At 47.4% G+C, this 14,262-nt stretch overlaps 1 protein-coding gene across 3 annotated transcripts in view; it reads right to left on the bottom strand.

Annotated features, from left to right (window-relative positions):
- The window catches only part of rnf123 (ring finger protein 123), a 116,842-nt gene that overhangs the window by 47,674 nt on the left and 54,906 nt on the right, over positions 1–14,262 (bottom strand). For 2 of the 3 annotated variants that reach the window (XM_019356810.2, XM_005462574.3), the window contains exon 38: positions 11,336–11,547. In XM_019356810.2, the coding sequence (XP_019212355.1) occupies positions 11,336–11,547 (212 nt within the window). Of the gene's footprint in view, positions 1–11,335; positions 11,548–14,125; positions 14,257–14,262 lie in introns of those variants that run through there. The other variant, XM_005462575.4, reaches the window with a different exon arrangement.

Genomic DNA, 14,262 nt, shown 5'->3' with positions numbered 1-14,262 from the left:
GCCTCAGGTAAGGGCGGGGTCATAGATCGATGGTAAATCGTCAGCTTCTATCCACCTGAATGGTTATCTATGCCCCGCCCCTGCAACTAACAAGCTAATAGGCAACCTAATCAGGAGGTTAATGAGCCAATCGTGCTGCAGAGATTCAGGACAGTTGGAGCTCTGTGGCTTCAGACACATCTTACCTTGTAAAGATGGACGCGAGTGCACTTAGTGGCTTGTTGTGGCTTCCATGAGCACAGGTCAGGTCCATCAGCAGAGCATTTGTTCCACGCTCTGATGGGAGGAGCCACAGACGTCTGCATCCATCAGAATACCTGCTGCTTTAACCCCGATGCTGTGACACGGTGTCTCGGTCCAGGCGAGCGCTGCTGTTAAAGCAGCCTGAACATGCTGAGCGCAGCTTCTCCTTTAACTCCTGCCCTCCATTTATTCACACACACACACCCGCCCCACCCTCTCACTTTATGGCCTTCGATTTGTCCCCCCGCCTGCAATCAGATCCTCTTTCAGCTGAGGGCAGGCTGTGAGACTGGCTGCTTGGACAGCTGCCATGTTGATCTGCAGTGAGACGTTACCAGAGCTGATGTGTGCAGCAACACAGCAGGATGACACCAGAACCAGGTGGACCGTCTGCAGCATCCACAGGCAGCGCCCTGCAGAGCTGGTCTGTTTGGAGGTTTATCAGAAACATCATCTCCCATAAACCAACTAACCCTCACTTGGAACACGACAGACGCGGAGCGGGCCTTTAAGCAGCTCCGTCCAATCACAGGCCTCTGGTGCCTGCAAGGTGCTGCCTTGCTGTGTGATTCTGGCAGCGTGGACGCATTCGTGTTCCCGTTTCTTCAGCGTGCTGATTGGTGGAGCCGTTATGTGAAGAACCCTTTACAGTCGGCTAAGACTGCACGCCGTCAGTAAGATTAGGAGAACGCCGGCGGTTGGATGTGATGAGTTGGTGCGAGGCGAGACGGAGAAGCCGATGAATCTGTGAGCTGATGCGGATCTTTTTAAAATGATGAAGAAAGATCTTGATGGAGGATGTGCTCTCCTCTCAGTCTCTTCACCAACACACGCTGAAGCTGCTCACATTAACCTGCATCCACTCATTCTCCTGCTCTGAGGTGGAGCTGCCTCGCAGCGACAGGAGCAGGTTATCTCCTCCTGGTGGATCGTGACGTCCTGCCGGTGCCCTGACCTGTGTCTGCTCTGTCAGTCCCTCTCAGAGGACCACAGGTGACACCCGAAGGTGGAACCAAGCTTCACCCAACACACAGCAGCGTGTGACGGAGCGCAGCAGCCCGAGCGCCTGTCACACAGCTGTCGGGCTGCTGCTCGACTTTACTCCATGGTGATGGAGTCGCTGTCACCTCCTCACCCCAACAGAAGCACGGGCTCCTCCAGGCATGAGCAGATTTCAGGTTTGGTGCTGTGGACGCCTGTCGCGAGCAAACAGCAACCAAACAAACAGCAGCCCGCAGACTCGGGAACAAACACTGAGCCCAGAACACTGAGCGCCGCTCAAAAATAAGCAGAAACCAGGGAGGCAGGAATCTCACACAGACTCCAGGGTCCACATGGGAAAGGCTCAGGCTGGAGCTCACCAGGAACACGCAGCGAAGGCAGGGAACAGGGACCACAGGGAACACAGGGACCACAGGGAACACGGGAACCACAGGGAACACGGGAAAAACTGGGAACACCGGGAACATGGGAAACACCGGGACCACAGGGACCACGGGAAACACCGGGACCACAGGGACCACAGGGAACATGGGAAACACCGGGACCACAGGGAACACGGGAAACACCGGGACCACAGGGACCACAGGGAACATGGGAAACACCGGGACCACAGGGACCACAGGGAACATGGGAAACACCGGGACCACAGGGACCACAGGGACCACAGGGAACATGGGAAACACCGGGACCACCGGGACCACAGGGAACACGGGAAACACCGGGACCACAGGGAACACGGGAAACACCGGGACCACAGGACCACAGGGAACATGGGAAACACCGGACCACAGGGACCACAGGGAACATGGGAAACACCGGGACCACAGGGACCACAGGGAACACGGGAAACACCGGGACCACAGGGAACATGGGAAACACCGGGACCACAGGGACCACAGGGACCACAGGGAACATGGGAAACACCGGGACCACAGGGAACACGGGAAACACCGGGACCACAGGGACCACAGGGAACATGGGAAACACCGGGACCACAGGGACCACAGGGAACACGGGAAACACCGGGACCACAGGGAACATGGGAAACACCGGGACCACAGGGACCACAGGGACCACAGGGAACATGGGAAACACCGGGACCACAGGGACCACAGGGAACACGGGAAACACCGGGACCACAGGGAACATGGGAAACACCGGGACCACAGGGACCACCGGGGTAACTGAAACTCCAGGAATCAGAATTAACAATCACTCAACAACCTTTGAAACGGAGCTCGAAGCAGAACTGAGACCCGGGAGTGTGTAGCGCTGCAACCATTCATCGAGTGATTGGAATAACTCAATATTGAAAAATCCTCAACAGAAATGCTTTGTTTCATTTACTGACCGACTGAAGCCAGGCCTGCAGTACAAACGTGTCTACAGGGAGTGCAGAATTATTAGGCAAATGAGTATTTTGTCCACATCATCCTCTTCATGGATGTTGTCTTACTCCAAGCTGTATAGGCTCGAAAGCCTACTACCAATTAAGCATATTAGGTGATGTGCATCTCTGTAATGAGAAGGGGTGTGGTCTAATGACATCAACACCCTATATCAGGTGTGCATAATTATTAGGCAACTTCCTTTCCTTTGGCCAAATGGGTCAAAAGAAGGACTTGACAGGCTCAGAAAAGTCAAAAATAGTGAGATATCTTGCAGAGGGATGCAGCAGTCTTAAAATTGCAAAGCTTCTGAAGCGTGATCATCGAACAATCAAGCGTTTCATTCAAAATAGTCAACAGGGTCGCAAGAAGCGTGTGGAAAAACCAAGGCGCAAAATAACTGCCCATGAACTGAGAAAAGTCAAGCGTGCAGCTGCCAAGATGCCACTTGCCACCAGTTTGGCCATATTTCAGAGCTGCAACATCACTGGAGTGCCCAAAAGCACAAGGTGTGCAATACTCAGAGACATGGCCAAGGTAAGAAAGGCTGAAAGACGACCACCACTGAACAAGACACACAAGCTGAAACGTCAAGACTGGGCCAAGAAATATCTCAAGACTGATTTTTCTAAGGTTTTATGGACTGATGAAATGAGAGTGAGTCTTGATGGGCCAGATGGATGGGCCCGTGGCTGGATTGGTAAAGGGCAGAGAGCTCCAGTCCCACTCAGACGCCAGCAAGGTGGAGGTGGAGTACTGGTTTGGGCTGGTATCATCAAAGATGAGCTTGTGGGGCCTTTTCGGGTTGAGGATGGAGTCAAGCTCAACTCCCAGTCCTACTGCCAGTTTCTGGAAGACACCTTCTTCAAGCAGTGGTACAGGAAGAAGTCTGCATCCTTCAAGAAAAACATGATTTTCATGCAGGACAATGCTCCATCACACGCGTCCAAGTACTCCACAGCGTGGCTGGCAAGAAAGGGTATAAAAGAAGAAAAACTAATGACATGGCCTCCTTGTTCACCTGATCTGAACCCCATTGAGAACCTGTGTTCCATCATCAAATGTGAGATTTACAAGGAGGGAAAACAGTACACCTCTCTGAACAGTGTCTGGGAGGCTGTGGTTGCTGCTGCACGCAATGTTGATGGTGAACAGATCAAAACACTGACAGAATCCATGGATGGCAGGCTTTTGAGTGTCCTTGCAAAGAAAGGTGGCTATATTGGTCGCTGATTTGTTTTTGTTTTGTTTTTGAATGTCAGAAATGTATATTTGTCAATGTGGAGATGTTATATTGGTTTCACTGGTAAAAATAAATAATTGAAATGGGTATATATTTGTTTTTTGTTAAGTTGCCTAATAATTATCCATAGTAATAGTCACCTGCACACACAGATATCCCCCTAAAATAGCTAAAACTAAAAACAAACTAAAAACTACTTCCAAAAACATTCAGCTTTGATATTAATGAGTTTTTTGGGTTCATTGAGAACATGGTTGTTGTTCAATAATAAAATTATTCCTCAAAAATACAACTTGCCTAATAATTCTGCACTCCTTGTATGGGCAGCGAGTGGATGACGCACACTGACGCACGCAGCAGCAGCAATCATGACGCTGGCACAGTTTAACGTGGAGGCGGAGTCTATTTACACACTGCGGAGAGCCGGCGCTGTAACTGAGACGGTGAAAGAACAACAGCTGGTCCCGTGATCACCATCAAAAGTTTTACTGGGAAACAGCTGCAGCTTCATCGAATCAGCTGATCAACAAACCCTGTAGCTCCGCCCACCGCTGTTTGTGTCTCACACAGAACAATCTGAGGTCCAGGAGTGTTAAAGTACGCAGATGAACTGATAACTTAGTCTGACACGTGTTTAAATGACAGCTTAGTGAAGGCTGACGGCAGCCGCCCTGGTTTACATGGAGGTGAACAGGGGTGAGTCTAAAGGGGGGCGTGGGGTGGGCTACACCGTGTTTACTCTATGGCTACGTTCACACTGCAGGCAAAAGCGCATCAAATCCGACTTTTCTGACCCTATGCGACCCATATCCGATCATGGTATGACAGTGTGAATGGCAGAAATCCGATATTTTCAAATCCGATCTGGGTCACTTTCGTATGTGGTACTGAATCCGATACATATCCGATGTTTTAGAAAGCGACTGCTGTTTGAACGGTCATGTCGCATTAAATCCGTCTTTTACGTCACTAACACAAGACAGACGCCAATTACCAGCACCGGAGAAGCGCCCGAGAAGACATCGCGAACGCTTCCAGTGAAACTGATGGGAAGACAACGTTGGAGAAACGTGAACATTTTATTAGTACTGTATAATCTGCAGATTCTGACAGAAATCTGACACTATCCTTTGAAGCACCGCTCCTCTCTAAAACTGCAATAAGGATCATTAATTATTAATTGGGGCGATCGTGGCTCAAGAGTTGGGAGTTCGCCTTGTAATCGGAAGGTTGCAGGTTCGAGCCCCAGCTTGGACAGTCTCGGACGTTGTGTCCTTGGGCAAGACACTTCACCCGTTGCCTACTGGTGGTGGTCAGAGGGCCCGGTGGCGCCAGTGTCCGGCAGCCTCGCCTCTGTCAGTGCGCCCCAGGGTGGCTGTGGCTACAACGTAGCTTGCCATCACCAGTGTGTGAATGTGTGTGTGAATGGGTGAATGACTGGATATGTAAAGCGCTTTGGGGTCCTTAGGGACTAGAAAAGCGCTATATAAATACAGGCCATTTACCATTTAATTAGGCCATATGTAAATAACAAAATAACTTTATAACTTAAAGCAAAATTGGGAAACGTAGAGTATGAAACAAGTCTTTATATTAAGGGTCAGTCAAACAATACTGTTTGGTCTGGATCTAAACAGAGCGCGTTGTGTGTGACGTCTTCTTTTGCGCATGCGGGCCGCTTTGAGCGTTCACACTAGAGCGCGTTTGCTGTCACATTTTATTTGTAGTGTGAACAAGCAGACAAAAATCGGAATTGAGCATTAAATGGTAAAATGGTAAATGGCCTGTATTTGTATAGCGCTTTACTAGTCCCTAAGGACCCCAAAGCGCTTTACACATCCAGTCATTCACCCATTCACACACTGGTGATGGCAAGCTACATGTAGCCACAGCTGCCCTGGGGCGCACTGACAGAGGCGAGGCTGCCGGACACTGGCGCCACCGGGCCCTCTGACCACCACCAGTAGGCAACGGGTGAAGTGTCTTGCCCAAGGACACAACGACCGAGACTGTCCGAGCCGGGGCTCGAACCGGCAACCTTCCGATTACAAGGCGAACTCCCAACTTTTGAGCCACGATCGCCCCAGACCTGCAGTGTGAACGTAGCCTTTGAAACATTTAACCGTCTCAGTTAAATTTGATTAATATTGAAACATTAAAACTAAAAGCCAAATAAACACTGAGCCGCTGACCTGAGGGAGCTCAAACACTGAACTGTTGTTGATGTTAGTTAATGTCTGTTTGCAGCAGCAGCTGACGTGCTCGCTGGTCTTCATCGCACGCGCACACACACACACCAAATCTGATCTGCCTCATCAGGACATAAAACACTCTTTTTGTTCATATTAAGGTCAGAACGTTTAATTATTGGAACATTTCTAAAATGAAACCAATGAGCAGGGTTAGGTATCATTAATGAGACACACATGTTCTTATCCTCTTACTCAATTAACTGACTATTTGATAGAATACTTGATTATGAGATAATCGATAGGTGCAGGCCTAAGAGAGAGAGAGAGTGTGTGTGTGTGTGTGTGTGTGTGTGTGTGTGTGTGTGTGTGTGATCCAATGTTTTTATTTAAATCAGGCCTGGCTGGTTGTCACTGGTCTTTCACTTGTCACCGTTATAAAATCCCAGTTTTGGGCTCTTAAATTTAGACAAACATCACAGTAACACACACACACACACACACACACACACACACACACACACACACACAGAGCTGTTCTTCTTCTGCAGATTCTAATTGGCTAAATAAATCTGCAGCACGGCGTAAACAGTTTGATGTTAATGAGACGCACATCACCGATGCTGCGCTTCGCTCTCATCCATAAAACATCCAGAGCCCGAAGATTAACGGCCTCCACCCGCACAAACCCACAAAACAGAGAGTAGTCAGCTGATGGAGCTGATGACATGGATGTGAGAGGATATTTCTGTGATCGTCTTTGAAAGAGGAAAACCGAGTGTCCTGGCTCATCCCACTATCACCGTGTCTTGATCGCTTCTGTAATCAAATTACATTGAACCTGAATGTTTATGTAGAGTAACTCCACCACGTCAGCTTATCATACAGGGACAAACGATCAGTAAACGATGTTTACATGAGCAGTTTGTCTTTACTGGTATGTGGTTAGGGTTGCTGCTGGTCTCAGAGCGTGCGGTCTAACAAATATCTCTGCCACTTTGTGATACACGTACGCAGATCTGTATGATGACTTGCCAAAACACACACTGCTCACACACCACTTTATTAGGTACCCCTGCTGAGCTGCTACAGCAAATATCTGATAAAGCAGAGGCTCGTTCGGGCCTGCAGACGGGACCAACGCATCAGGGTGGAGGAAAAGCTGAAATAAGCGACTTTGAAAAGAGCAATGAAGAAAACAGGATGGAGACGGAGAGGAGAAGCCACGGGACAGACAGGAAATGACAGATGCAGGACGGACGAGACACCACAGATGGGCAGCAGAGGAGCGAGGGATGAAGGAAGAGTGACAGATGCCAAAATAATCTCAGCCTGAAGACGACAGGCGTTTCAGAGAGAATCAGCTGCAGAGCGCCTCCACCTCATGAATCACAGCGTCAGTGTGAGACGCAGCGGTGCTGAAACATCTGCACGATCCAGCCAGCACCGAGGAACCTCAGAGCTCTGCTTCACTACGACGTCTCACACAGTCTGCAGGAGCTTCGGATCGCCCACGCTGCTCAGACCGAGCCCTGCCATCAATAATGCTGATTGCTGATCAATGAGCTGACTGCTTGGGTTTCCCTGGTGTCATGAATAATCCTGTGTGTGTGCAGGCTCTTTCACACACACACACACACACACAAACACACAGAGTACTGGTGCGTACTGGGCACAGCATGGTGTGCGCTCTTAATCACGTTACCACAGATCATCATGCACAGGCGCTCATCGTTAACCTGCTCACACAGATGAAGGTCAGCCAGCTGAGACTGCACATGACCCAGCTCATCTTCATCACTTTCATCATCATCGTCATGGTGCTTTTAAACTATGACCAGTCAATGGTAGCCCCACCCTGCTTCCTGCTCTCTGTGACTCTGAGAGGACCAAACCAAACTTCCTGTTTGATTCAGCTGGGCCTCAAAGCAGCGACCGACTCATAGATGAATCAGGACAAAGTTCACTGAGGTCAGAGGTCAGAGCATCAGAAGGCTCATGTTGTCACAGACTTCCACAGTCGGACAAGAACAGTGCCCCCTGCTGGGAGCAAATCTGGAGGTCGGGGCAGCTGGCAGGATGAACATTGCTTACATAACCAGACTGTCCTTTAGTAAGAGCAGACTTTACAGCCAAGCACATCACAGCTGTCCACACACCTCCTCCCTCTGCTGCACCGATGCGCCGTCTTTATCACCTCCTGTTTACCATCTCATTCATTTCATCGTGGTCTGTTTGCTCTGCGTGTTCGCTCCATGCCTCTGTCACACGATAGGAGCTTACAGAAAGTACTTCTGTTTCAGGGCACTGAGCTACCTGGGAGCGGAGACATTCAATGTTCTGCTTGTTCAGGTGTTCAGCAGGTGTGTGATGAACTGCTCATTGTCTGTCACAGGGAGAACCGCCATGCCCACGCCCACTCTGAGATGATGCCCACTCTGAGCATATTTCAGTTTAATCCAGAATATTTCAGTTTATTCCAGAACATTTAAGTTTATTCCAGAATATTTCAGTTTATTCCAGAATATTTTAGTTTATTCCAGGTCATTTCAGTTTATTCCAGAATATTTCAGTTTATTCCAGAATATTTTAGTTTATTCCAGGTCATTTCAGTTTATTCCAGGACATTTCAGTTTATTCCAGAATATTTCAGTTTATTCCAGAATATTTTAGTTTATTCCAGGACATTTCAGTTTATTCCAGAATATTTTAGTTTATTCCAGAATATTTTAGTTTATTCCAGGACATTTCAGTTTATTCCAGGATATTTCAGTTTATTCCAGAATATTTTAGTTTATTCCAGGTCATTTCAGTTTATTCCAGGATATTTCAGTTTATTCCAGAATATTTCAGTTTATTCCAGGACATTTCAGTTTATTCCAGAATATTTCAGTTTATTCCAGAATATTTTAGTTTATTCCAGGACATTTCAGTTTATTCCAGAATATTTTAGTTTATTCCAGAATATTTCAGTTTATTCCAGAATATTTTAGTTTATTCCAGGACATTTCAGTTTATTCCAGAATATTTTAGTTTATTCCAGAATATTTCAGTTTATTCCAGAATATTTTAGTTTATTCCAGAATATTTTAGTTTATTCCAGGATATTTCAGTTTATTCCAGAATATTTTAGTTTATTCCAGGTCATTTCAGTTTATTCCAGGATATTTCAGTTTATTCCAGAATATTTTAGTTTATTCCAGAATATTTTAGTTTATTCCAGGATATTTCAGTTTATTCCAGAATATTTTAGTTTATTCCAGGTCATTTCAGTTTATTCCAGGATATTTCAGTTTATTCCAGAATATTTTAGTTTATTCCAGGACATTTCAGTTTATTCCAGGATATTTCAGTTTATTCCAGTGTATTTCCAGTTACCGGAGCTCGGTAAGGCGCGGTGTTGTTTTGATGTTTTCTGGCTACAATAATCTCGTGACAGACATTTAATTTTGACACTTCCCTGCCAGGCACATATCCTCTACATGATGCCACACATCGTGGTCATGGAAACTGTCTGCATTGCCGTGGCAACGGATAAGGATGTCACAACGACTGGGCCATCCCCTGTAGTGAGCTCCACTATAAGGCCACAGGCTTTTTCTGCGACTGCATGTCAGGAGGCGGGTGATGATACCACAGACTCGCACACCGATTCAGTGACGACAGCCAAACACCGCCTTCACGTACGTGTCGCAGGTTCCAGCGCCACTGCGCCTGCAGCTCTCAGACTGTCAGCTTCAGACTTTGAGCAGCTCTGCAGACCGCCACAGCAGGTCTCACTGCCATCTTTAAAGCTTCCCCTTCACTCCTGCTGCTCTCCTTCTGTCTCTACCCTGCAGCACCCTGTCCCTCACTAACAGCAGAGAGGAAAAGTGTTATCAGTTATCAGCTGTAATCCAACATCGCAGCAAACAGCCCGAAGGCCGGTGAGTCGGAGCGCTGCACATCGAGCAAACCAAAGCAAAGCTGCCTGAAACATGAAGCGTGGCAGCGAGAGGCAGAGTGTTTGTCCTCTGAGCTGTACTCACAGCTCTGTGATCATGACAGAAGCCACTGCAGCACAAACACAATTACTCTGAGGTCCAAATAACATTACAGGCTCGTTTCCAAAGCACACGCTCGGCACAGCATCCAGCTGATTCGGTCTGAAAGCACAAACCAAACATCGTGTTTCTGTCCTCGAACGCCCTCCGAGTAACGAGACTCCAGCACAAGAAAAGCTGCCACTGCAGCCCGATCTCCAATCACAGATGAGCAGAGAGCCCACAGCTAAAGTCCTCTGCAGCCTACTCCACACTCAGATGGTGAACCATAAACCAGGACCGGGGGATTTTTTTATTTCAGGATCTCACATCACCGTGAAGACAAACACACACTGATGCAGGCAGGCCTCCACCTCCGACCACATCAGAGGCACCAGCACCGCCTGATCTCGCTCTGGAGCACTGCTGGCATCAGTGTGTTTACATTCACTCCAATACTCCACCTGTTATTGTGAATATTACAGCAGCAGGCAGACAGCTTCCTGTTCCCACCACGGCCTCAAAGCAAGACGCTCGCATTCACACGTGTGGGAGGTGCCCATTCACACACACACGCACAGAGACAAACGCGCACAGAGACAGAGACAGACACGCACACGCGCACACACACACACACACACACACACAGACAGACACAGAGACAGACAGACAGACAGACAGACAAGCACACATCGGGTATTCATATCTTGTGGGGACATCTAGTTGACCGTAATCCTGACACCAAAACCACATTTTGAGCCTCAAACATGCGTCCAAAGTTGTTGGGACAAGTTGTTTCACACATATGAAACACAGTGCACAGAATCAGGATTGGGATGAATCCAGGTCCAGCTCTTCTGAGCACTGAAAGCAGGAAGTGGCAGCACATGGTAGTTTATTTATACAGCGTCCAATCACAACAACAGTTGCGGTGAAATGAACTGTGACCCGTGTCTCTGCACGCGTGCACATGCAGCCGTGTTGGTCCACAGGGAACTATTTACTGCATGCACACGTTTGTTTGGTCTGACTCCAGGCCTGAGGCTTTCCTGTATATGCATCTCTACCCACAATGCACCCTGACGCTGACAGCTGGGTCGGAGGCTGGAGTGTGTCTCATTGAGATGACAGAGCAGTGTGTGACATCACTTCCTTCTAAACACAAATCTGCATCAGTGCTACTACCTGTCACATTTTACCCACCTTGGTAACCACGCCCACCAAACCCACCCGTGACCATCTACTCACATGCGTGCAGGGAGAAGTGTTTGCGCTCTGAGCTTCCAGTGGCCGACGGGAGCGGGGCGGCCACGGACGACCCCAGAGAGCCCACCGCAGGACGCACGCTGGAGGCCACGGCTGCCGAGGAGCTGGACTCGCCTCCTTCTCCCAGGAGGTGCTGGATGGAGTGGAGCTGGAAGCAGGGGTCGGAGAGCAGGACAGAGGCGGCTCGGGATACCCTGAAAGGAGAGAGAGCACTGGCTGAGATCAGACCAGCGGGTGTAAACACACACACACAAACACGCCTATAAAGACACACACATTACATAACAGTTAGGAGCTGACTTGTGTGGAACTCAGTGGCACAAACATTGTAATCAAGGTTGTTATTTGTATGAAGCACACCTGTGCACAGGCGTGTGTCTCTATAAGTGTGTGTGTTACCGACTAGTGTGTTTTAAGAGCATCGATGACCTGCCCTCTCCTCACTGCACAAAATTATTCTTTTTTGACCATCATTCCTCTCCGTAGGCCCCGCCTCTCAGAGTTAATGATTCTCAGCAGCAAAACTCTGAATTCAAATCACAACTACAGTCGCCTCAAGGTCCTTTATATCGTAAGGTAGACCCTACAATAATACATACAGAGAAAAACTATATATAAAAATAATATTTAATTATTATTAATTAATAATAATTACATTTTTCAATGTAGTTTTATTTATATAGCACTAAATCTCAACAACATTTGCCTCAATGCTCAGCAGCATGCTCAGTGTTTTATATTGTAAGGTAGACCCAACAATGATACATACAGAGAAAAACCCAACAATCATATGACCCCCTATGAGCAAGCACTTTGGCAACAGTGGGAAGGAAAAACTCCCTTTTAACAGGAAGAAACCTCCAGCAGAACCAGGCTCAGGGAGGGGCGGGGCCATCTGCTGTGATTGGTTGGGGTGAGAGAAGGAAGACAGGATAGAGACATGCTGTGGGAGAGAGAGAGAGATTAATAACAAGTGTGATTCGATGCAGAGAGGTCTGTTAACACATAGTGAGTGAAGAATAAACACCCAGTGCATCATGGGAATCCCCGGTAGCCTACATCTATTGCAGCATAACTAAGGGAGGATTCAGGGTCACCTGGTCCAGCCCTAACTATATGCTTTAGCAAAAAGGAAAGTTTTAAGCCTAATCTTGAAAGTAGAGATAGTGTCTGTCTCCTGAATCCAAACTGGAAGCTGGTTCCACAGAAGAGGGGCCTGAAAACTGAAGGCTCTGCCTCCCATTCTACTTTTAAATACTCTAGGAACAACAAGTAGGCCTGCAGTGTGAGAGCGAAGTGCTCTAATAGGGTGATATGGTACTACAAGGTCATTAAGATAAGATGGGGCCTGATTATTTAAGACCTTGTATGTGAGGAGCAGGATTTTGAATTCAATTCTGGATTTAACAGGAAGCCAATGAAGGGAAGCCAAAACAGGAGAAATCTGCTCTCTCTTTCTAGTCCCTGTCAGGACTCTTGCTGCAGCATTTTGGATCAGCTGAAGGCTTTTCAGGGAGTTTTTAGGACATCCTGATAATAGTGAATTACAGTAGTCCAGCCTGGAAGTAATAAATGCATGAACTAGTTTTTCAGCGTCACTCTGAGACAGGATATTTCTAATTTTAGAGATGTTGCGCAAATGGAAGAAAGCAGTCTTACATATTTGTTTAATATGTGCATTGAAGGACATGTCCTGGTCAAGGCCAAGGTAATGCCATCCAGAGTAAGAATCTGCTTAGATACCATATTTCTAAGAATTTCAGGGCCGAGTACAATAACCTCAGTTTGATCTGAATTAAGAAGCAGAAAGTTAGCGGCCATCCAGGTCTTTATGTCTTTAAGACATTCCTGCAGTTTAACTAATTGGTGTGTGTTACCTGGCTTCATGGACAGATAGAGCTGCGTGTCATCTGCATAGCAGTGAAAATTTATGCTATGTCTTCTAATGATGCTGCCTAAGGGAAGCATGTATAATGTAAACAGAATTGGTCCTAGCACTGAACCCTGTGGAACACCATAATTGACCTCAGTGTGTGAAGAGGACTCTCCATTTACTTGTACAAATTGGAGTCTATTAGATAGATATGATACAAACCACTGCAGTGCAGTACCTGTAATACCTACAGCATGTTCTAATCGCTCTAATAGGATATTATGGTCAACAGTATCGAACGCAGCACTGAGGTCTAGCAGGACAAGCACAGAGATGAGTCCACTGTCAGAGGCCATAAGAAGATCATTTGTAACCTTCACTAAAGCTGTTTCTGTGCTGTGATGAGCTCTGAAACCTGACTGAAACTCTTCAAATAAGCCATTCCTCTGCAGATGATCTGTTAGCTGTTTGACAACTACTCTTTCAAGGATGTTTGATATGAGAGGAAGGTTGGAGATTGGCTTTCTTATAAAGCAACAAACTATTTCTCCAGGCTAAATGATGATCTTCTAAATTTGTGACACGCCATTTCCTCTCCAGCTTACGAGTTATCTGCTTTAGGCTACATGTTTGAGAATTATACCACGGAGTCAGGTACTTCTGATTTGAGGCTCTATTTTTCACAGGAGCCAAAAATCTGCAGAATCAAACATGCAGCGCTAACCGCTGTGACTCAGGCCACCAAAAGAAGCTTTTAATGTGAAAATCAAAGAAGCGATCACTTCCCCTTGTGTTGGATGCAGATGTTGGCTCGTTGCTCAGTGGTGAGCAAACTGGGTAGTGTCTCTCGCAGGATGATCTCTGAGGGAAGCACAGTGACATTTTCCTGTAAAAGCTCCCCTGACCTTATCATTTCAGCCTCTCGACACGTCCCCCCTCCGTGGTCCTGTAGGCCGCCGTCATCCACACGACTGAGTCACAGCGCTCAGCTGGAAATGTCGCCGGCTGTGTTTCGAGTCCATCGTGTTCCCTTGTT

The sequence above is a fragment of the Oreochromis niloticus genome, linkage group LG5 (assembly GCF_001858045.2).
Source record: "Oreochromis niloticus isolate F11D_XX linkage group LG5, O_niloticus_UMD_NMBU, whole genome shotgun sequence".
NCBI classification, from domain to species: domain Eukaryota; kingdom Metazoa; phylum Chordata; class Actinopteri; order Cichliformes; family Cichlidae; genus Oreochromis; species Oreochromis niloticus.
Note: the sequence above shows the minus strand (reverse complement) of the source record. Positions and strands in the feature narration are given on the sequence as shown.